The sequence below is a fragment of the Equus caballus genome, chromosome 3 (genome assembly GCF_041296265.1).
Source record: "Equus caballus isolate H_3958 breed thoroughbred chromosome 3, TB-T2T, whole genome shotgun sequence".
Lineage (NCBI taxonomy): Eukaryota > Metazoa > Chordata > Mammalia > Perissodactyla > Equidae > Equus > Equus caballus.
In genome coordinates, this window is record NC_091686.1 from 18,135,465 (window position 1) to 18,158,145 (window position 22,681).

The window sequence follows — 22,681 nt, forward strand, 5'->3', positions numbered from 1 at the left end:
CAAGCACATGCTAGGGCCTAGTAGGTTTAGATCCTGGCCTTCTCTTTGTTGGGTGGCTCAGCCGAAAGTGAAGTCAGATATTTGAGTATTTGTCCACAGCTCTGCCACCCTCTCAGGGGAAGCCTGCTGGGAAGGACAAAACTCAAATGACCTACCCTGTGGCCTCTTCAGGACTGATCCTTCTCTTGATCCAATATGTATTTATGGAGATCTACTGTATACGCCAGGCCCTTTTCCATCCATTACCTTGTTTGATCCTCATACCAACTGTGGGAGCAGGCTTTCTTATCTCCATTTTACAGATGAAAAAAGTAAGCCTCAGAGGTTAAATGAGTTGCCAACAGTCATAAAACTAGCACAGGCGGTGGGGCTGGACTCATTCTTGTCTAATGTTCTGACATCATTTCTAAGCTGACAGTGAAGAAGAGATAAGGAGGGTGGCAGCTGTCCATCTCCAGCCCATCTCCATCCAGAGTCCCCAGAGATTCCAAGTTGACAGGTTAACACTGGCCTGTGTGCCCTCTAAACCCTCCTGCCAAGAGAAGGGGCTGCATTTCCAGGGACCTCAGTCTTGAGTCAGAAGTGAGAGTGGGCCACCAAACATATGAGCAGCCTAAGCAAGAGAGGCTCCTCAGAATATCCACCAGGGCATTCATGTTCTGCAGATTGAGAAACGACTCTGGGCCAAAGGAGACTCTTTCAAGGACTCATAGCCTTCCCATTTTTTAGATAAATTCTTATATCTTCTAGAAGCTCCTGAGCTTTTGGCCTGAGAGGTTTTCAAACCACTCCTCAGAGGTCCCACTCTGCTCCCCAAACTCCTACCCTGAAAAGAAACTGAAACCCAGCAAGTCAGAACAGGTGAGAGTCTGACAATTGGTCTCCCAGTAAACCTGGGGCCAGAATCCTGACAGCCCCAGCCAGCGTGTACTGTGTGCTTCATCTGTGCTGAGCACAGGGCCCACTGTCTTACAAGGAACCATTTAATCCTCAGAACCTTGGAAGCTGTACACTGTCTCTGACACTAGTTTATAGATGAAAAAAACAAGGTGCAGAGAGACTGTTTACATTCTTTGCCGGGCTATTTTGCTCCTCCATAAGGGAAGTACCTAAACCTCATGATCTGCCTGCCTGAGGCCTCTTCTGAGACCCACATACAGAGTCAGCAGTCACAGAGCTGGCAGGATGGAATCTGGAAGCCCCTGTGCAGCCATGAGGAGACCTCAACATTTACCCTCCAGGTCTACACAGGAGCTGCCTTCATGCATCTTGCCTCACCAGGCTGCTGCTGCTGCATTCCCTGGCTCCTTGAGGAGGCCCACAGAACCCTGGAGGAAGGGTGAGTCCAGGTTCCATTAGTTGTCTATAGTGGGACCTTTGGGAAGTTACCTAACCTCTCTGAACCCACCTGAAAAAATGGGGTAACACTAACCCTGACACCTCAAGAAAGAAAGATGAGACTGAGATACTCTGTGAAAGCTGCTTCACAAACTGAGGTCTAGGTACAAGCCAGCTGCAGTTGTGCCACAGAGTGAGGCAATTACCACAATTCTGGGTAGGGTATAACCTACCCGGCTTGCCTGGCTGTACCTTACAATGGCACTCAGGAAGGACAAGGCCTTGAGGTGCTTCCAGGAGGATGAGGAAAGAGGCTACTCCACCCTCTATTGCACTGGACAGGGCAACACTGCTCCCCCCAACCGTGTAGATCTCTGGGAGCCTCTGCAAGGCCACTGTGACAGGAATATCTGGGTTGGCCAATTAGAAGAAGGTCCAGGCAAAGATCCAGGATGCAAACAGGACAGCCAAACCTGTTGATAAGAAGCTTCCTGAGCTAAACACACATAGGTCAGGGCTCAGAGAGGCTGAAGGTATAAAGAGCCTGTGAGAGAGCACAGAGCTATATAAAAATGATTCTGCAAGTGCATGGACCACTTGTGGATGAGACGTCAGTCTCCTGTCTCCATTCACTCACTCATTCATCCTTCCATCGAGTATCTGCTGAGACCTCCCAGGAGTCAGGCCTGTCATAGGCACTAGAGAAACAGCTGCAAGCCTAGCCCTCAAAGTGCTACCGACTCCAGCAAGAGAGACATGCAACTAATACTTGCATAGACAACTGACCAATGACACATAGGGCGAGTGCTATAACAGAGGAACAATGGAGCAAAGGAAAGGAACTAGGAGACCAGAGGCAGGAAACATCATTCCTCTTTTCTAAAGGGGAAGGGTAGGATTCTAAGGTTAAAGAGCAGTGATTAGCTTATTGATCCCGGGTGAGATTCTGAAGCACATTATTGATAAGCTGGCATGTGAAAAGGAAACAGGGTCATCAGAAGATTCACCAGATAGTCTACACTCCACGTTCATTGCTTTTCCACTAAATTTTGTGATCTAGAAAATGCAGGGGACAGACCATATCCATTTTTCAGTAATATCCTTATGGACAAGATAGAAAAACATGTGTTTCAAACTAACATAACCAAGTGATTCTTAAATGGCTGGTGTCTACCTAGATAAGCTCAACTGTAGGCTGAAGGGCTCAAATCTCAGCCTTGTTCTCTTCCAATACTTTTAATCACTATCTTGATAAAAACACATATAAACATGTTTGACAAATTTTAGGTTAATACAATGCTGAAAAGGAACCAAATATTTGAGATAGAACAAGCAAGAAGATCAAGCAAGAAGGCCGGGAAGAGGCAATATAAATGAAATTTAATTATAAGATGTGTGAAGTCTTTCATGGGGTCTATAAAAAGCATGCACTATGGAGATGAATTTTTAAAAACAGTGTAAGGGTTTGGGCTGACGTTGGGGTGGCTGTGAGCTTCCTCCATGGGACCTGGGGACCTGACTGACAAAGAGCTCATGGGCCCCATCACACATTTAGGGTCCTAAGGAGGAAGGTGTAGGTGCAGAGGGGGAAACAGGGTATGCCCCAAACCTTGCGTCACATGGCATGTGCTGTGCTCTGAGTAAAGTGTAGACCAGATGGAGGGATGTGAGGATGGAAGGTATCCAGAGCAGAGGGGCAGGATTGGGCCTGACTGAAGAGGAACAGGTGAAGGGGGCTTGGGTAAAGAGTGAGAACCCACAACAGTGGCCCCTGGGACTCTAACAGCATGAAGACCAAGACCCTGGATAGCTGGAGTCAGACAGCAGAGCAGGGAGTAAGGAACCATCTTGAGACCTTGGCCCCACCCTCTAGCTGCAAAGCTCCTCACGAGCTGGATACCAGGAACTGTAGCTACACGGCATGGAATTCAGAGGAGGATTTCTCTGGATGTGCATCTGGGTCAGCTCAGTGGTGTCTGTGCTATGCTCTCAGCTGCCTATTCTGGGCCATGGCACCTGACTGTCCTGTTGAGGAATGCTGGCTCCTGGTCACTCAGCCCCAGCTACCAATAAACCCAATTTCCACTCAAGTTTCCTGATTTTGCCTGGGCTCATCTCCCGGAGAAGCCACAGAGGGGCACTAGGGATTGGCAGCCACTTTTTACCGCCCCTCAAGCCAGGGAAAGCAGGCCTCCTAGGAGTTGGGTTCCTAGTAAAATGCCCAACTCCCTTTCCTGGCAAGGCCTGTGGCCAGTGTGGCTGGTAGGGTTCTGCTAGATCAGAGCCCTCTACCAAGCCAGGAAGGCAGGCTCAGCAGTTAGGTGCCACCTCAGGGCCACTTTGGCCAAGGATACCTCTCACTCGAGGGCCAAATAGTAGTGAGCCCTAGTAGAGTATAGCGTCAGAATAGCCAAAGTTCCTCTCTAGCTCAAGGTTTTTTTTTTTAAAGATTGGCACCTGAGCTAACATCTGTTGCCAATCTTTTTGTTTTTCTTCTTCTTCTCCTCCCCAAAGCTCCTCAGTACATAGTTGGATATTTTAGTTGTGAGTACCTCCAGTTGTGCTATGTGGGGACGCCTCCTCAGTATGACCTGATGAGCGGTACCATATCCAAGCCTGCGACCTGAACCAGGGAAACCCCAGGCCGCCAAAGCGGAGTGTGCTAACTTAACCACTCGGCCACGGGGCCGGCCCTTCTACCTCAAGTTCTAATCCTAAATTTCTTCACGTGTACTGAATTACTCCTCCAAGGGATTCTCCAGGGCTCCGATCATCATTCACTGATTGCTGCTTCTCCTGGGTTCCTGATCCTGGTTGACAGCACCACTAATCCCACCACTTTCCCATCTTCCCTTCTTGCTCATGCACCTGATCTGCCACTAATCCCTGCTGGGCCACCTCTGAGCCTCTGTCAAGCCTGTCCCCTACTTCCTGCCTGCCTACCCATCACTACTGCCTTGCCTCCGGCCACCTACCTCTTCCCTTGGCCCTTAATCCAGCCCATCTTTCGCAGGTGCACCAAAGGGACCTTTTTAAATGTACCTCTGTCAAGGATGCTGTTCATTAACCATGAAAAGGCCATAAGACACCTGGCCCCATCTGACTCCGGCATGTCTGTTTATCTCCTGTACTAGAGCATCCCTCACTGCAGCTCCATAGCAACCAGCACTCTGAGTGTCAGAGGGACAGCCAAAGTCTGGGCCTAGGCTGCAGGCATGAAAACCACTACCAAATACGTACTTGGGCCCCTCAAACTTCTCACCAATCCCAAACCCTGTTCCAACAAGTGCCACACAGGCCAGGGTCATGACCAAGACACTGCTGCTCTCTCAACAACTAACCTGGACTTGATAAATGCTGCTGAATGGATGGATTAACAAAGAGGGTGCCCCTGCTACCCTCCCTTCACCTTGTAGGGCTCCAATGCCTGGAAATTACTGCAGTTCCCCAGAGCTCAGCAGAGGCTCTGTAACACTGTTTGGCTTCAAGGCTTTCCTTTGGCCCTCTTATCAACCAACGTGGCTCCAGAGGGCAGCCCCTCTAAGGTCACCTATGCACTCACCTAGGCTGTGGCCATTCTTGGTGTAGAAGCAGGTGCCGTTGATGAGGTTGACGCAGCAGCCAATTACATCTCCTGTAGTGAAAGTGGGACCATAGGGCTGGCCAGTCCCTGAAGAGCAGAAGGAATGCCCATCATCACCGTGGTAACCATAGGAATGTTTGTCCCAACCTGTGAGGGAAGAGATCAGCAATAGCTGAGTAGAGGTACTTGAGAGAGAAGCCAGACAGTCACACGAGCCCAGCCAGGCCTGAGCCCCTCTCCACAGCCTGCCACCGCCTCAGTCAGCACTCTTGGCCTCTCACAGAGCCAGCTATGGACAGGTCCTGGCCATGCCAAAAAAGCAGTGAATCCAGCAAGTCACCATCTCTGAGGAGGTGAGGCAGCTCCATTAAAGAAGGAGCCTTAGCTGTGCCTAACAGGAACCAAAACTATGCTTGACCTGGAAGGGGCTTACCAGAAGGCCATATAACAAGGAGGCGGTCAGGGAAAGCCTTGTGAAGGAGAGGGGATGTGAACTGAGCTCTGAGGTGTATCATGGTGGGTTTTTATAAACGTTTTTTTAATTGAAGTATAATTTACATTAATAAGATTCTCCCTTTTTAACCACAGTTCAATAAGTTTTAAAAAATGTTAACAAATGTTACCACCACCACAATCAAGATACACATTTCCATCATTCCAAAAAGGTTGCCTCATGCCTCTGTGCAGTCAGTCTCACTCCACCAACCCGCAGTCCCTGGCAACACTGATCCGATCTGTGCCTATGATTTTGCCTTTTCCAGAATGTCACATAAATGGAATCACAGAATATGGAGCATCTTGTTTCTGGCTTCTTTCACTTAGCATAACACATTTGAGATACATCCATATGGTTAGGTGTACCAGTATTTCATTTCTTTTTCTTTTTTTATCGTTTTTAAAACTATTTTTATTTCTTCTTCTTCTCCCCAAAGCCCCTCAGTACATAGCTGTATATTCTAGTTGTGGTCCTTCTGGTTGTGGCATGTGGGACGCCACCTCAGCATGGCCTGACAAGTGGTGCCATGTCCAGACCCAGGATCCGAACTGGTGAAACCCTGGGCCACCAAAGCCGAGCGTGCGAACTTAACCACTTGGCCACGGGGCTGGCCCCATTTCATTTCTTTTTATTGAATAGTACTCCATTATATGGATATACCACAGTTTATCTATTCACCAGCTGGTGACATTTAAGTTGTTTCCAGGGGCTGGCCCCGTGGCCGAGTGGTTAAGTTCGCACGCTCCGCTGCAGGCGGCCCAGTGTTTCGTTGGTTTGAATCCTGGGCACGGACATGGCACTGCTCATCAAACCACGCTGAGGCAGCGGCCCACACGCCACAACTAGAAGGACCCACAATGAAGAATATACAACTGTGTACCGGGGGGCTTTGGGGAGAAAAAGGAAAAAATAAAATCTTTAAAAAAAAAAGTTGTTTCCAATTTTTTGACTATTATGAATAAAACCAATAAATTTTGTGTACAGGTCTTTGCATGGACATATGTTTCCATTTCTATTCTACAAATACTTAGAAGTGGTATTGCTAGGTCAGAAGATAAGTATATGTTTAACTTGATAACAAACTGTCGAACTGTTTTCCAAAGTGGTCGTATTGTGTTGAATTCCCACCAGCAATGTACGAGTTCCATATTCTCAGTGGCACTTGGTAACAGTTGTTTTTGTTTTTTTCTTCTTCTTTTAGCCATTTTAGTAGGCATGTAGTGGTTTTAATATCACTGTGTCTTTAGTTTGAATTTCCCCAATGACCGAGGATGTTGAGCATCTTTTCATATACTTATTTACCATTGGTTTATTAGAAAAAGTATTGAATTGTTTATTTAAATCTTTAATCCATTTTGTATTGGGTTGTAAATCTTTTCTTGTTTTTTTAGTGAGGAAGATTGGCCCTGAAATAACATCCGTTGGCAATCTTCCTCTTTTTTTTTCTCTCTCCAAAGCCCCAGTACATAGTTGTTATCCTAATTGTAAGTCATTCTAGTTCTTCCGTGTGGGATGCTGCCACAGCATGGCTTGATGAGTGGTGTGTAAGTCTGCACCCAGAATCCAAACCAGGGAACCCTGGGCTGCCGAAGCAAAGTGCATGAACTTAACCACTCAGCCACGGGGCCAGGCCCTGGCTTGTAAATCTTATTGAGCTGTAAGGGTTTTACATATATTTTGGATACAAATTATTTTATGTGTTTTCCATGTATTTTCTCCTAGTCTGTGGCTTGTCTTTTCATTTTCTTAATAGTTTCTTTCAAAGGCCTGCTGGGATTTTAATTGGGATTATGTTAAATCTATAGATTAATTTGGAGAGAACAGATAGCTTAATAACACTGATTATTCCAATCCATGAAAATGGCACATCTCTCCATTTATTTAGGTCTTCTTTACTTGCTCTCAACAATGTTTTGACAAATTTACCTCTAAGTATGCCATTTTTTATTTTTTATAAACGTTATTTTTAAACTTAAATTTCCAATTGCTTCTTGCAATTATATAAAAATTAATTTGGTGGGTAGGGGAATGAACTCAAGGTTTCTTTTGGGAGTGATAAAAATATTCTAAAATTAGATTATGATGATGGTTGCACAACTCTGTTATGCTAAAAACCATTGAATTGTACACTTTAAATGGATGGATTTTATAGTGTGTAAATTTGATCTCAATAAAGCTATTAAACACACAACCACATACATTTGATTTTTATATATTCACCTGGTATCCTGCAACCGTGTTAAACTCACCAATTAGTTCTGGTAGCTTTTGTGAAGATTCTTCAGGATTTTTTAATATACCATCTGAGGATAAAGACAGTTGTATTTCTTCCTTTCCACTCTGCATGCCTTTTATTTCTTTTTCCTGCCTTACTGCATTAACCAGGACCTCCAATACAATGCTGAATAGAAATGGTGAGAGCAGAAGTGATATCTCTGAAGGGTACAGGTTTTATACAGGGAAAAGTGTAAAGAAGGGCATTCCAAGAGGGAGAAATACAGGTAAAGGCATTAATGCATGTGGGAGAGGAGGGTGTGAGCTGCAGAGGGGCCTGCCTCCCTGCTTGCTAAGGAACACAGTGGAGCCCAAAAGCCCATGGCAAGCAAGCCAATAGGCTGGCAGGCAGGTCCCCAAGGCAGCCCCCCCAGTTAGTTTTCTCAGCTTCTGCTGCCTCCTTGGGGTCTAAGCAGTAGGCTCATGAGAACACACTTAAATACACCCCTCCACTCCCAAGCGGCATGGTAAAAGCAGCTCTTCTCTGGGAGAAAAAGGTCAGTTGAGGCAGGGTGCATGAGGATCTGAGTAGCTCAGAAAGGAAGGCAGGGCTCAAACACTCACGGTATATGTGTGTATGTGTGGGCAGAGCGAGGGCGGGGGTGTGGGCAGGCTGGAAACAAAGGTGTGGGGATGAGAACAGATAGATGACAGGACCAGGGGTTGGCAAGGAAGACAGAGGGCATGACTAGAGAGGTGGAGCTGCCCAGACTCTGGAGCCAAAACTATGCCCTGTGTTTGGACCTATGACCTCAAGGGCAAGTTGCCCCTCGTGGTCACAGCACCTATCCCAAGCCTTGTGTACCCTGAGGTTTCAGGTCTTTTCAGCCAGGAACGCTCTGGATAAGCAAAGATTTCCCAGAGACCATAGTGGGGAACAGGCCAAAGCTGAATGGCTCTTGCTAATGGGTACAGGGCTCAGAGCCCTGCTGCTCCCCTCCCTGCATCTTTTCACCGCATCACAAGGAAACTAGCGTGAGAACTGTTCAGGACTGGCTTTAGAAGGGCCAAGGCCTGGACCTGGAGCCAGGCTCTATTCTTACCTTCCCAATTCCCCAGAGACATTGGGAGTGCCTGGATCAAGGGACAGGGTGCTGCTCCGGGCATCAACCCAACTTCTAAGCTCCCCAAGCCCAGGAGTGGTAGGGGCCTTTCTATTGCTGGTGGGTACACAAATCATTTGACCTCAGGGAAATGGGTCTTCTGGGGCACAGTGATGCCCACTTGTGCACTGAGAGGCAGGCTGATGAGGCTATCACAGGCAAAACCTCTCCTCCGGCATCAATGCAGGAGGCCTTATGGCTCCTGGCAGCAGTGGCTGCTCCCTTGGTCTATAGAAGGCCACAGATGAAGGGCGGCCACCTGGACAGCAGTGAAGAGCAATACGACAATCATCCCTCCAGGGCTAGCTCAGACTGTGCTTGGTGGCCCCAGACATGCCCACCACGAGCTTCCCGTGAATTCCAATGGGATTCTCAGCATGGAATCCCCCATGATGGGCTGTTCTGCTATAGTGCCCTGCAGCTGCTAGAAACTCAAACTTCTGCTCCAGGGGTCTGGAATGGCAGGGACAAAGATAGGGCTCTCCTCAATGCTGCTTGACCAGCACAACCTTACCTAAAGCTGAGTCCACTAATCACCACCTCTTAAGGCCATGTGGCTGTGGGGGAACACTGTCCAGCAAAGCTACTGACCCTTCCAGCTCTCCCCAAAGAATCCTTCAAGGAGGGCTGCTTGCTGTTCTGATGGGTCTTCTCAGAACTATGCCCATAGCTGCTGATACCCACTGGGTCCTTCCCTTTTGCCAGCACATCATGATCAGTTCCAATGCTTGGCCCTTGAAGTTTTCCATAACATTCTTTGGTCCTCTCCTAGTACACTGCCCACATCCCTGGTCCATCCCTGATTCCTGCTGAGCCTCTCCAATCACCAGTCACTGTTCCTGGAACTGTCCCTGTTCCCCTACCCCCACCCCAAGACCACAAGCTCCTTGGAGCAGGGCCACACAATCTCATCACCAGTTCCCCCAATGCCCAGCACATCAAGAGTCTGAAAGGTGGTACAGGTGTGTGCAAACACATGTATGTGTGTTCATGTGCAGTGACTAGTCCTAGCCACCAGCCCACCTCTTTTTCATACAAGTAAGATCCAGTGTGACACATCTTTTACACAGATTTTACTGTCTAGAAGATACAAGGCATGAGCTGGAAGGCTTTGTTCTTTTTTGCTTTCTCAGATTGAAGCAGTAGATACTCTAGAAAACCTAATAATACTGTGGCCATCTGATTTATCAAAGCTAGTAAAATCACCTGGAAGAAGCACTACCTACTTAGTGACTCAAGGATATCTGGGAGATATTTTTGTTTCAATGTATGGGAGCTCAATAACCATCACCAAAACAATAGATGTTTACATTGTCAAAGCCCTAAAATAAAAATTTAAGTATTTTGAATACTTTTCTTCAAAAATAAACTATATAATTATTTTGACAAAACCACTACAGAGTTTTTAGATTTTTAACTCTAGCTATAAGTATGGATTTTAAGCTTATAAAGAAAAACTGAAAAATTCCATTTTTTAAAAAAACCATAAAATAGAGTCAATTCAGGATTCACCATCACTTCAGTTTGGCTAGAAAATAGGTAAGTTTTCCTGGTGTTTTTTTTTTTCAATTTCCAAATGATTGATTGATTATATAGATTTTTCCCAAAGGAAGAAAATTCACAGTCCCTGTGGTACACTGAATAAGGCCTCACAAAGATGTACATGTCCTAATTCCCTGTGAATATGCTACTTTACATGGTAAAAAAGATTTTGCAGAAGTAATTAGATTAAGGCTCTTGAAATGGGAAGATTATCCTAGATTATCTGGGGGGCCCAACGGAATGACAAAGGTCCTTGTAAGAGGGAGACAGGAGGATCAAGTCAGAAAAGGTGATGTGATGCTGGACGCAGAAAGAGATTGGAAGATGCTACACTGCTGGCCTTGAAGATGGAGGATGAGGCCATGAGTCAAGGAATGTAGATGGACTCTAGAAGCTAGAAAAGGCAAGGGAACAGATTCTCCTCTAGAGGCTCCAGAAAGAACACCGTCCTGCTGGCACCCTGATTTTAGGACTTCCGTCCTCCATAACTGTGAAATGATTACTTTAAGCCACTACTATTGTTAGAGCAGCAATAAGACACTAATACAGTCCCCTATGGCTATAAAAGAAGCTACTAAGAATCTACAAGGATCAGTGCACACAAGTAACACCTCAGCTCCCCGTCTCTTGCTCCTCAAAGTGCTATGAAGTTAAAAGCTCTTCCAAGAAAATCACAGAGCTATAATGTATCTTCAATTTAAACTATCATTTTATAGCCAATATTTTTTCCAAACACAATTAAAAGACTGTGTACATATAAGGTATATACGTATGTGTGTGAAAGGCAGCTTGGGGTTAAAAACAGAATGTTATTATACACTTCATTTAGTAACAGCAGCTGCTCCCACAGCTGGGTTTATGGCTAATGTTCTTCTTTCCCATCCTCTACATCATCAGCTCACCACCAAATAGTTAACAAAGGCCTACTCCATGGAGTTGACAAAGTGGGTGAAAGGAGTAGAGAAGACACAATATGCAAGTAACCCAATAAGCAAACAAGAAAACTTCTCGTAGGTAAAATGTGCTCTGAAGAAAACAAAGCCAGATGATGGGCTAGAAATGGGAGCAGGGATGAGGACTGACCAGGATGGAGTAGTCAAGTTAGTCCTTGCTGAGGGGTGACCCCTGAGCAGAGGTCTGCCTAATGAGAGGATAAGAAGGAAGAACCTTTGGGGTAAAGGGAATGAGCTCAGCATGTCTGAGAAACAGAAGGGTGGCCAGAGGGGCTGGAGCCGAGTGACACTTAAGAAAGACTTGGAGTAGAGTGGACAGGACTCACTGAAAGTGGGTGTTGATGGCATGAGAGGAAACAAGGACGACTCCCAGAATTTTGTCCTGGGCACATGGGTGGATGGTTGGACAATTTACTAACAAACAGGGAAGACGTGCAGAAGGAGCAGGTCTTTTGGACATGTTCAGTCTGAGATGTTTTATTAGACATCCAAGCAGGCAGGTGGCTATACAAAGCAGGTGAGATGACTGTAGCTTGTCCCAGAGGCAGCAAGGCTGTGATGGGGAACACTCACTAAACAGTGGTGTGGACAGAAAACTTAAAATGAAGTCACTGGAGGATTTTCCTACTGTGTTGTCTTGATACAATGGCTTTCTGTTTTTCTTTTGGGAGAAAAATTCAGGCTAGTCAAGGACTAGAAAGGGCAGAACAAACACAAAAGAAAGGCACCAGAAGCCCAAAACAGATGAGGAGATGTTAAAGGGAACAAAGTTACTCTAAATGGATTCAGTTATCCCACCCTCAATGAACCTTCTTCCCAGGCCTTGAGAAGCCGTACAGCAGAAAGGAGCTGATACTACCACTGCCATTCTTGAGGAATTGGGCAGAAAGGAGAAATACCATAACGCCAAGGCCTAGCCACCATTGCACATTTTGTAGCAAGTTTCTTTGTTGTTGTCAGTCTTAGGCTAGGGTCCTACAGAGGGTGGTTTGGTCTCTGTTAGAAAGAGACACTGTAGCCTTGGGTGCCAAGGCAGCCAGTGTGGCCTGAAGGGCCACTGCAGTCTGGTCCTGGTCATAGCACTGTCCCTCCAAGATGGTAAGCCCTGGGAAGCCACTCACTTACCTCCTCAGACCTTAGTTCCCTCCTCTACAAAATGAGTAGGGAGTAATTAGACATCGTTGTCAAAGAACCTTATGTGTCTACTTGTAAGAAACAATCTGATTCTGAGTCTCCTAACCAATCAGCAGACATGGTCATCCCCATCTTGGGTTGAGGAAACTGAGGCACTGAGAGCTGCATGAAGGCCTGTCGTCTTGTAGATAACACTCTCAGAAACTCAGTTCTCCTTTCTTTGAGGGATACTCAGGTGAGCACCAAGCAGATACCCCTGAGGGTGAAGCCACCATCTCCTTCTTCCTGAGGTGGGCCTGAATCCAATTGCAGGGAAGACGAAGATGCTCTGAAAATAGTACAGCGTGAGTTCCTCAACACTGGACTCCGTCAGAAAAAAACTTCAGGTAACCCCTAACAAGGTTTCTGGACCCCAGGCTTGGCTGACCTGACCAACACTACTGCCTACCAGTATCTGGCTAAGTTCCATCAACCATGAGAAGGGACTGGGCACAAAGCCTCCTGGCACCCCTCTCCTAAGGCTGCAAAAACAAACAGCAGGTAGGGGAAGGAGGAGTGCCAGGGCAGGTCTGCCAGCCCCCTTCTTTAGGAGATAGCACTCGCCTTCTCTTAACAAGTAGCTCTTCTCCTGTGCCCACTCTGTGGCTCCAGTGCACACTGCTAATCCCAGTAACCCATCCCCCCTCAGGGCTGGGCTGACCCAAACTGGACCAATCAGAAATCTTCCTGGAATTTTTCTACAAGGGAGCTAGGAGGAGAGCAGGTCTCAAAGCTCTGTGCTGCCATCATTCCAACCTTGTGTAGAAAGCCAGTTTAACAGGCTAAAGCTAATAAGCAGAAAGCAGAGGCAAGAGACAGACACAGAGACAGAGACAGAGAGAGAGAGAGAGAGAGAGAAAGTCCCAGACAGCATTTGAGAGTCCCCAAGACCTGGCTTCTCTGTTTGTCCTGCCTGAGGTCTAGTGGACAAAGCTGACGAGATAGGCGTCTCTCCCCTGAAGCAACCAAGGTACTCTAACTACAGGGACCACATCTAAGCATATTTTTGTTCACCCTGCATAACATGTGGCCCACAGCTGGTGCTCAAGAAAAGTTTGTTGAAACGAAAAGGCAAATGTGGCCAAGGGCTGGCAGGAAACCTGAAGTACAAGATTGTCAATGGGTCAGACCTCGTTGTGATACACTGCCCGTGGGCAATCCTGTGAGGAGTTTTGTTGTTGTTTTTCTTTTAAAGAAAATTAGAGCTGTCTTTTTGCATCATACCCCTACTCATAGAGACTGATGGTGAAGCCACTTCTGGGCCCTGGAAAGAGGTCTGCAGCTGGGCTGCTGACCTGGCTCTACCTCTGGGGAAGTCATTTAACTTCTCTGGGGCTCAGTTTCTTCTGTGAAACACGGCAGGTGATGCAGACATCCCTGCCAGCTCTAGAAGAATCCACATTCAAAGTCCCCCTTCCCATTAAAAGGGTCCAGCAGCTATGGTCATTCCCATACCTCTGCCTGAGCAAGCCGCCTGTCTAGTCCCACCATCCTCTGCTTCAGAATAGGCCCTTCCCCACTACCCCCAACTCCTGTCCTGGAGTCAAAGTCAGCAACTTCCTAAGCATAGGCCCCACCAGCATGAGCAGTCACTTCTCGCTGGATGGGCCTGGTGTGAGAGATGATGTGCTCAGGAATGAGAGCTGTCACCCTTACCACAGGGCCAAAGCCAGCTGTCTCAGAGGACAGTGGGATGTAAGGGCCAGAAGAAAACAAGGGGGCACAGGCTCTATAGGGAATCAGATCCAAGTGGCTCTGGTTCAGAGGATGCCTAGGGCTGTATGATGGGGACAACACTCTGTCTACACAGAGAGTGCCACCCAAATAACCATTCTTCCCTTTCCAAAGAGAATAAGCCTTGTCACTCCCAGAGGGAACTGATGGGTAGCCAGTCTGGCGCCCACACAGAAAAGCTTATCCTCTGCCACGTCAGACACCTATTAGATGCCAGTGATGCAAGGAGAAGCCAAACCACATTCAGGCCAGGAGGCCCCAGGTGCCCAGTTCAGATGCTCTGGCACCACCCACTTCCCCCTCCATCATCACTCAGAGCGGAAGTATCAGTCACAGAAATGCGGGGGTGGCTGAGGAAATGGTTCATGATCTTAGCACTCCCAGATGCCATCCCAGGTTAAAGGGCCCCAGAGGTGGGAGATTCCTCACTGCGGGGCGGAGGTACCATAGAGTCCAGCATGATTGCTCCAAGAGCCCACTCTTTGCCACTCTTACCTGCCAGGACACACCAAAGGCCTCAGTCCCAGTGGAGCTAGGAATGAAAAGGACTCCTACTGCTGAGTGGAAAGATTTACACACCGTCAGCACATTAGCACAGAACTGTGGGAGGGGGGCTAGTGCTGTGCCTGTCTGCTAAGTTCTGGTCCCGGCCCAAGGCTGACCAGGACAGAGTCCAGCCTATGTCTCTCTCACAAAGCTGGCCTAAGCGCTGACCTCTATGCCGCCAAACCAGCCATCTCTCCCCAACAAATGGGTCCTAATCATCATTGGACTTTGCGGTCAGAGAGACTTGGGTTTGAATCCCAACCCTATCACTTCTTAGCCCCTCTGAGTTCCCCTGGCTGAACTTCTCTTTCAGGTTGATGGAAGGATTAAACGAGAATGGACATGGAATACCAGTCCACAGGAGGCACACACTGGCGAGTTTCCCTTCCTTCTCCATCTCTAACACCAGCTCAGTGGTCAGGCCTGGGCGCTTCAGACTTCCTGCTCTCTTCTGGCCTGAGGGAACAAGCAGAGGTGGAGCTGATCACCAACCACCTCTTCTAAGAGCCAACCAATAGCAGCCCCAGGCCTGCTCCACTCTTGCTTGTCCCGTTTCCTGTGGAGGCCACTGACCTTCAGAGCATTTGGCAGAGCTCAACAGCCATGCCCAGTAGCTCTCAGAATGTCACTCTTGAGGCTGGTTATGGAGGGAAGGAGCTAAGCAGGCTTGCCCAGGGTGCTTCCTGAGCATGAGGGTTGCAGTGGAGAGCACATGTGCCATGGGGAACCTCATGGCAGGGCTGTTTCTCAAGGTTGGTCTCTCACTCAGAACCATCTCTCTCCAGAAACCCATCTGAGAGATGCCTTTCCCATAACCTCAGATATCTTAAAAAAATCTCACAGGATCACTGCCTGGAGCAGCTTGACAATGGATAATGGGAAAGCAAAAGATTAGAGTTTTTCATTCAGCAGATGCTGAGGGCTGGCATCAGAGAAGGCCTGTCACAGTACTCACACAGCTGTTACCCTGAGCCATAAGACCAAGGAATAGGATCAAGACAACCCTAAGGCGATGCCTCTGGGAGCTCTTGGCCAGAGGGGCCAGGGATGCCCTGGGAGTCTTCTTTTCATGGTGGCTCAGCATGGAAGCCAAAGTAAAGAGGGCAGGAAAAAAGGTTGTTTCTACAAGGTAGCTGGTGACACCATGGGCTGACACCATGTGGAGCCTGCCCTCATAGGGACACCAGGCCCTACACTGCAACAGCGCCAGGTGTCAGCTTAAAGCCATAGGCAGGGCCGGCCCGGTGGCATAATGGTTAGGTGCACACATTCCGCTTCAGCGGCCTGGGGTTCGCTGGTTCAGATCCCGGATGCGGACAAGGCACCGCCTGGTAAGCCATGCTGTGGTAGGCGTCCCACATATAAAGTAGAGGAAGATGGGCATGGATGTTAGCTCAGGGCCAGCCTTCCTCAGCAAAAAGAGGATTGGCAGGAGATGTTAGCTCAGGGCGGATCTTCCTCAAAAAAAAAAAAAAGCCATGGGCAGGGTGAGGAACTATATAATTAGCACCTGTATATGAAGGGGAGTTCCAGAGGTCATATCCCCCCCCCCCCAACGCCCAAAAAACAGATACCTAAAGGCGAGGAAAGGGTCACGGGCAGCCAGGATGGGTCTAGTTGGGTCTGGCTAGGACATGGTTCAAATAGCATTTGGCATATTTGGTAGGGCTACCTGCCTATACCTCAGGCTCCCATAGGACAGACTGGGTCTGCCATCCATGCTGAATCAGGCTAAGAAAAGGGGGTGGCACTGTCCTGCAAAACTGAGGAGCAACCTCAACTCCCAGGTCTTGGTATCTCTCCTCTGGGGTTGGGTTTGGCTTTTCCTTGTTTCCCACTGAGCTCCTTTTGAACCTCTGGGGAAAGGCAATAGGTGGGTGTCCCCTGGTAATGTGGGAGCCTGTGACTGCATACATCACCAGATCCTGGGATGGGCATGCAAAAAACCCTTCCGAAAAGAAGGCTCAGGCATGGTATTCCAGTGTTTCCAGGACCCCTAGATACAGACTTCTGTCCAGCACTAGGGAAGTAAGGGATTGAGCAGTAACTGATCCCCACTTAGCTCCACCCTGATGCGGCCCCAGCCTCAAGCCACACTGAGAGGACACTAGAGAATCTCTGTTTTCAAAGACTGACAAACTTGGGTTTCAGAACTGGCCCTTCTGCTATTGATGAAACCTCTTATCTCAAAGGACTTAACTTGCCCTGAAAAATGCAGTCTTAGGGGCCGGCCCCGTGGCCGAGTGGTTGAGTTCGCGCACTCTGCTTCTGCGGCCCAGGATTTCACTGGTTCGGATCCTGGGCGTGGACATGGCACCGCTCATTAAGCCATGCTGAGGGGGCATCCCACATGCCACGACTAGAAGGACCCACAACTAAAAATACACAACTATGTACCAGGGGGCTCTGGGAGAAAAAGGAAAAATAAAATCTTAAAAATAAAATACAGTTGTAAATTCAGAATTTTTACCTCTGTACTACAGAGAAGTGGGAGCTGGTATTTGGAAGAAGAAAACAGGATATCGTAGACAAGAAATCCTCCAGCCCAGAAATAGTAATTTCCATGTCTGACTCAGTTGCCTCACTTCAAAAGGCTGCTGAGCAGCCCCGGAATGTTTGGTAATACATGTCTCCCTATGGGTGAGGGAAGAGGCCCATGGAAAAGGAGCACGAGCCTGGCTGGCCGTAGGACCAAGGGCACTGCTGGCCCAGGGAGGAACATCAGGGAAGCAAAGGGCCTCTTACATGAAACAAGCTCCACAGTGGGGACCACGGTGGATCCTGTGGCACCAACACCATTAACCACCACATGAGCCACCAGAGGCTTTAACCAGCTACCTGGTCCTTGGGCCCAATTGCCAAACCACCCTCTGTTCTGGACTGCCCAGTAGAACCTGTTGCCAGAGCTACAAGGCTTCTGGATATCTACCCCTCCACTCTCATCCAGGTCATTTCCCAAGGATATCTCAGACAAAGAAAGAACTGAGTGAGAAAGGCAGCGAGGGGTTTGTCAGCACCAGGCATACAACCCCAACCTATCTTCCCACAGCCCTGGTCCTGGGCAGCTGTTCCAGTGGCTTCAGAGAATCTCCTGGCTGCTCCATTTCCCAGGCAAGGCTGCCTCGAGGTACCCTACAGGCTTGAATGGCAGGGTCATCACCAGTTGGCTTCTTCCCTTTACCAGCCTCAGCTGGTACTCACTTGAGAGGCCTTTATGGCGCCTACAATCATACCAGGGGAGGTGAGGCCTGTTTCCAAGTGCTCTGTGAGGGTCAGGAGGAGGTACACCCAGATACCCAGTGGGGTCCTGATGGCTCAACCCACCCAGCTGGAGAGAAGCATGGCTTCCCTCATGGAGATTGGGACTGAGCAGCCCTATGGCAAATCCCTGTGAGGCACTATAGATCCTAGGGTGAAAGACGCCCCAAAGAGAGGTGGTGATTAATGGTTGACACAGTGAGGGCTCATCAGCTATGAGCAACAAGGTTCCCCAGCCTACATGGAGTGGACAGAAACAGTCTGTTTGGTAGGTACAAACAGCACTTCCAGACTACAGGAAACAAACCTACATGTCAGTAATCTCAGATGGCCACTGTGCAAAGACACCTGCTATTGGTATTTGCTCTGAACAGACAGGTTACACTGCATGTGCTGTGTACCCTTAGGAGGATAGGGAGGAAGGACATTGAATACCATATTATTTACCAACAGGGGCTAGCCTCTGCCCTTGTGAAGCTGGTACGGACTCCCGGTGTTCTGCCCTGATCTCTGCTATCTGCTGTTGCTCTGCCATGGCATGTGCAGATATGCAATATCAGCTATTTGCAGAATGTGTCCCACCCAGTAGAAGCAGGGCCCAGCCAGAGGGATCAGGACACAAACACTCCTGGGAGCAGGCTCTTAACAGCCCACTCATAGCAGGCTTGATCAGGTAACTCTAGGGGTAGGAAAAGATGCTCACTTGAACACAACATCCTGTGAAAGGAAAGCAGATAGTCCCTCCTCGCCCGCCACCTCTCCTGCCTCCCCCACCAGGGCCTGGTTGCCAGGAGCCATCTGCTTCAGGATATATGTCCCCATCCCTAATCCCCAGCTGTAGTTCTTTCAGCTGCTTCTCTTCCAACAATTCAAGGAAAGTATGCCTCAATGGGCCTGGGTTCTCCTTTGAGGGGGTGTAGTAATTAAGGTAATATATGCCACACCAAGACAAGAGCTGTCTCCTTCACAAAAATGGCAAGGAGGAAGTTATCAGCTACCCAGCTCTGATGCAGATGGAGCTGCCTATCAACACAGCCTGAGTCTCCCTGGTCCTGTCCAAGGTATAAGACAGAAGGAAGATCTGTCCTACCCTTGTTCCCCTCAAGGCACCCAAGCATGAGTGCAGCCTAAACCCCATTCTCTATCCACACTCCCCACCTTTTCTCCCTGCTTCCCCAATCCAGGGATGGCTGCAAGCTCACCGATGGGAGGGTGGGGCTGCAGGTACACTTACCTGCCTGCAGATCACCCTGCCCCGCTCCCAAGCCATTCAACCAAGGGTTCTGACATTCTTACTTTGGGCCACACCTGTTCCTTGGCTTCACACGTAAAGAGACCAAAAACACCTTACAAAAGGTAAACATCAAAACTTCACATCTTCCAACAGAAGCCTCTGACCATGCAAGCTAAGACAGGCCCATATGCTCTCAGGAAAGTCTGAGCACCATAGCCTCACGTAAGAGGCACTCTCTGTTACCATCTGCCCCCAGGGACAAGTGAGACCCCCCCAGAGTGGTTGCCCTCTGTCCCTGATAGTCCTAGAGGTCTCCTGCTGAGCCAGTACAACCTACAAGAAAACACTTGGAACATCAACATTTTGATTTTGGTTGCTATGCTGTCCTCATCCTCCATAATTCAACTTCAGCTAACGTGTACTAAATAAGCCTACTCAAATACAGAAAACACAAGCACTGGAGAAAAAACATCGATTACACCTAACTCTGCTCTGACATACAACATTCATAAAAGAACTTTAAATGCATCAGTACTTCCTTCCTCAGGGAGAAAAATAGCTGATTCTACTCTGATATACCAGATTCATAAAAGAATTTTAAATGTATAGGTACTTCCTTCCTCAGGTAGGAAAAAAATACTTTTCTCAAAAACAACAAAAGCTAACATTTACATACTCCTTTTTTTATATAAGGCACTATTCTAAGAAACTTACAGGAATTATTTAATCCTCATAACCATCCATTTATGAGTTAGGTACTAGTATCACTTCCATTTTACAAATGGGAAAACTGAGGCACAGAGCAGTTAAGGGTCTTGCTCCAGGTAACACAGCTTCCAGGATACAAATGTAGACAGTGTGGCTCCAGAGTCCACATTCTTAACTACTGAGCTACACTGCTTCACAGCCAACCACAGCCCTGCAGGTTTCCTCCCATGACCAAATGTGAGCCAGCAGTTGGTTCAATGACACTGAGCCCTGACATACAGAAAGGGGGGGACAATCACTCCTTCTACAGGTAGAAGATAGTGGCAGAGCCCCCACCACAATCAGTGCCACAATAGTTAAGATAGTGGGGGGAGGCTGAGCTCCAATTGAAGGCTATTCCTAACCAAAGGCAGGCTCCAGGCCAGCGGGGACCTGACTCAAGACTGGTTCCAGAACCACATCCGCTTACTGAAGCCGTCACACTGAGGCAAAGCACAGCAAATGCAAGACCAGCCTCCTCCCACAGCCCAAGTGCATCTGTGCTCACTCTAGGAGAGTAGTGATAAAAAGACATGGTCTGGGGCCGGCCTGGTGGCATAGTGGTTAAGTTCACATGTTCTTCTTCTTGGGGGCCCAGGGTTCACCGGTTTGGATCCCGGGTGCGGACATGGCACTGCTTGGCAAAAGCCATGCTGTGGTAGGCGTCCCACATATAAAGTAGAGGAAGATGGGCACTGATGTTAGCTCAGGGCCAGTCTTCCTCAGCAAAAAGAGAGGATTGACAGTAATTAGCTCAGGGCTAATCTTCCTCAAAAGAAAAAAACAAAGGGAGAGAGCGCGATATGGTCCGAGGGGCTGGCCCTGTGGCTGAGTGGTTAAGTTTGCACAGACTGCTTCTGCAGCCCAGGGTTTTGCTGGTTCGGATCCTGGGGGTGGACCTAGCACCACTCATCAAGCCATGCTGAGGCAGTGTCCCACATAGCAGAGCCAGAAGGACCTACAACTAGAATATACGACTATATACTGGAGGGTTTGGGGGAGAATAAGAAGAGAAAAAAAAGAAGATTGGCAATAGATGTTAGCCCAGGTACCAATCTTTAAAAAAAAAATGACGTGGTCCACGTCCCAAGGAGCTCACAACCCAGTGAGGACACAGCTGGGTAAATGTGAAGGCAGGGTGACAAGCGTCATCACAGAGATGCAATCAGGGTGGAAGGGGTCAGTCAAGGTTGCACAGGGGGTCAAAAGCAGGAAGGACACTTGAGGGCAAGAAGTGCCACCTGCCAAGGAGCAGGGCAGGGAATGTTTGCAGCATGTTTGGAGCCCCACACAGACATGCTAATGGGTGGTGAGTGTGGAGGGCAGAGGTGGCAGAAGAGGTTGAGCAGGGCCCAAAGAGCCTGTGTCCTCTGGGCAAAGGAGTCAGAGGTCCAAAGCAGGCAAGGGGCAAAGTGCATACAGGGACTGCAGAGCAGAGGCCCAGGTAGAGAGACCAATCAGGAGGCCACGGAAACAGCCCAACAGAGAGGCAATGACAGCAGGGATAAACAAGGGGGCCAGATTAAAGAGATATTTGGGGAGTAGCAGAACTATGGGGTGAGGGAAAGGGAGGGATGAAGAGTACTCTGAGGAGTCCCACCTGGGGGCCCAGGGTGGGCAGTGGCTGTCAGCAGACATAGGAAACACAGGAGGATCTGTTTTTTGCAGGAAGGTTATCTCAGTTTGGGGCAAGTGGGTCCACTGTCTGCTGGACCTTAAGCAAAGCACTGAGGTTTCTGGAGGTGTGATCTGCTCAAAGACAGAGTGGAGACAGAGAAGTGAGTTGTATACTCTTGCCTGGAGGGTCTACAGACTGTGCTTTAATTGCACTTTCAGGGCCAGGCAAAGCCCAGCCATTCACAGGCCAGAGAGAATCTTCTGGGTCCCTCAAGGAAGGTGAGAACTGCCTCTACTGCCTCCACACCCACTTCACTGAGCTACTCTAAGTTCTAATCAGGAACAAGACCCTGGGGCTGGCCCCGCAGCCGAGTGGTTAAGTTCTCCCGCCCCACTTCCCCAGCCCAGGGTTTCACTGGTTCAGATCCTGGATGTGAACATAGCACTGCTCATCAGGCCATGCTGAGGGAGCCTCCCACACGGCGGAACTAGAGGGACCTACAAGTGGAACATACAACTATGTACTGAGCTTTGGGGAGAAGGAAATAAGAGAGAGGAAGATTGGCAACAGATGTTAGCTCAGGGCCAATCTTTAAAAAAAAATGGAAGAAGACCAAAAAGAAACCAGAGAAAGAGTAGCCCAGGGTAGAGGAGGAAAGGAGGGAGGCAGGAAGGGAGATGGAGTGGGAAAGAGGCAGAAATGGGGGGAGGGAGAAAAGTGGGGGGGAGGGAGAAAAGTGGGGGAGAGGGAAAGAGAGGGTAGAGGGAAAGAGGGGGGAGGGGAAGGTAGGGGAGGGGAGGGAGACGGGAGGAGGAGGGGGAGGCGAGAGGGGGGAGCATGAATGTAAGAGAGAAAGAGGTTATCACCTATAGTCAAGAAGCACTTATTTCAGAGAGAAAGGGGAGGAGGCTCCCTCAGGCCACTCTATCACCTGTTCTTACTGGTTTCACTCACCCAGATGAGGAACCAGAAGAAAAGTGGCTTCATAGGGGCTGGCCCCATGGCCAAGTGGTTAAGTTCGCACGCTCTGCTGCGGCGGCCCAGGGTTTCACTGGTTCGGATCCTGGGTGCGGACATGGCAC

At 48.6% G+C, this 22,681-nt stretch overlaps 1 protein-coding gene across 1 annotated transcript in view; it reads right to left on the minus strand.

Annotated features, from left to right (window-relative positions):
• Positions 1–22,681, minus strand: part of RANBP10 (RAN binding protein 10) — a 69,040-nt gene that overhangs the window by 12,916 nt on the left and 33,443 nt on the right. Inside the window, exon 4 of the mRNA XM_001496579.6 lies at positions 4,901–5,068. Within this exon, the coding sequence (XP_001496629.6) occupies positions 4,901–5,068 (168 nt within the window). The remainder of the gene's footprint in view (positions 1–4,900; positions 5,069–22,681) is intronic.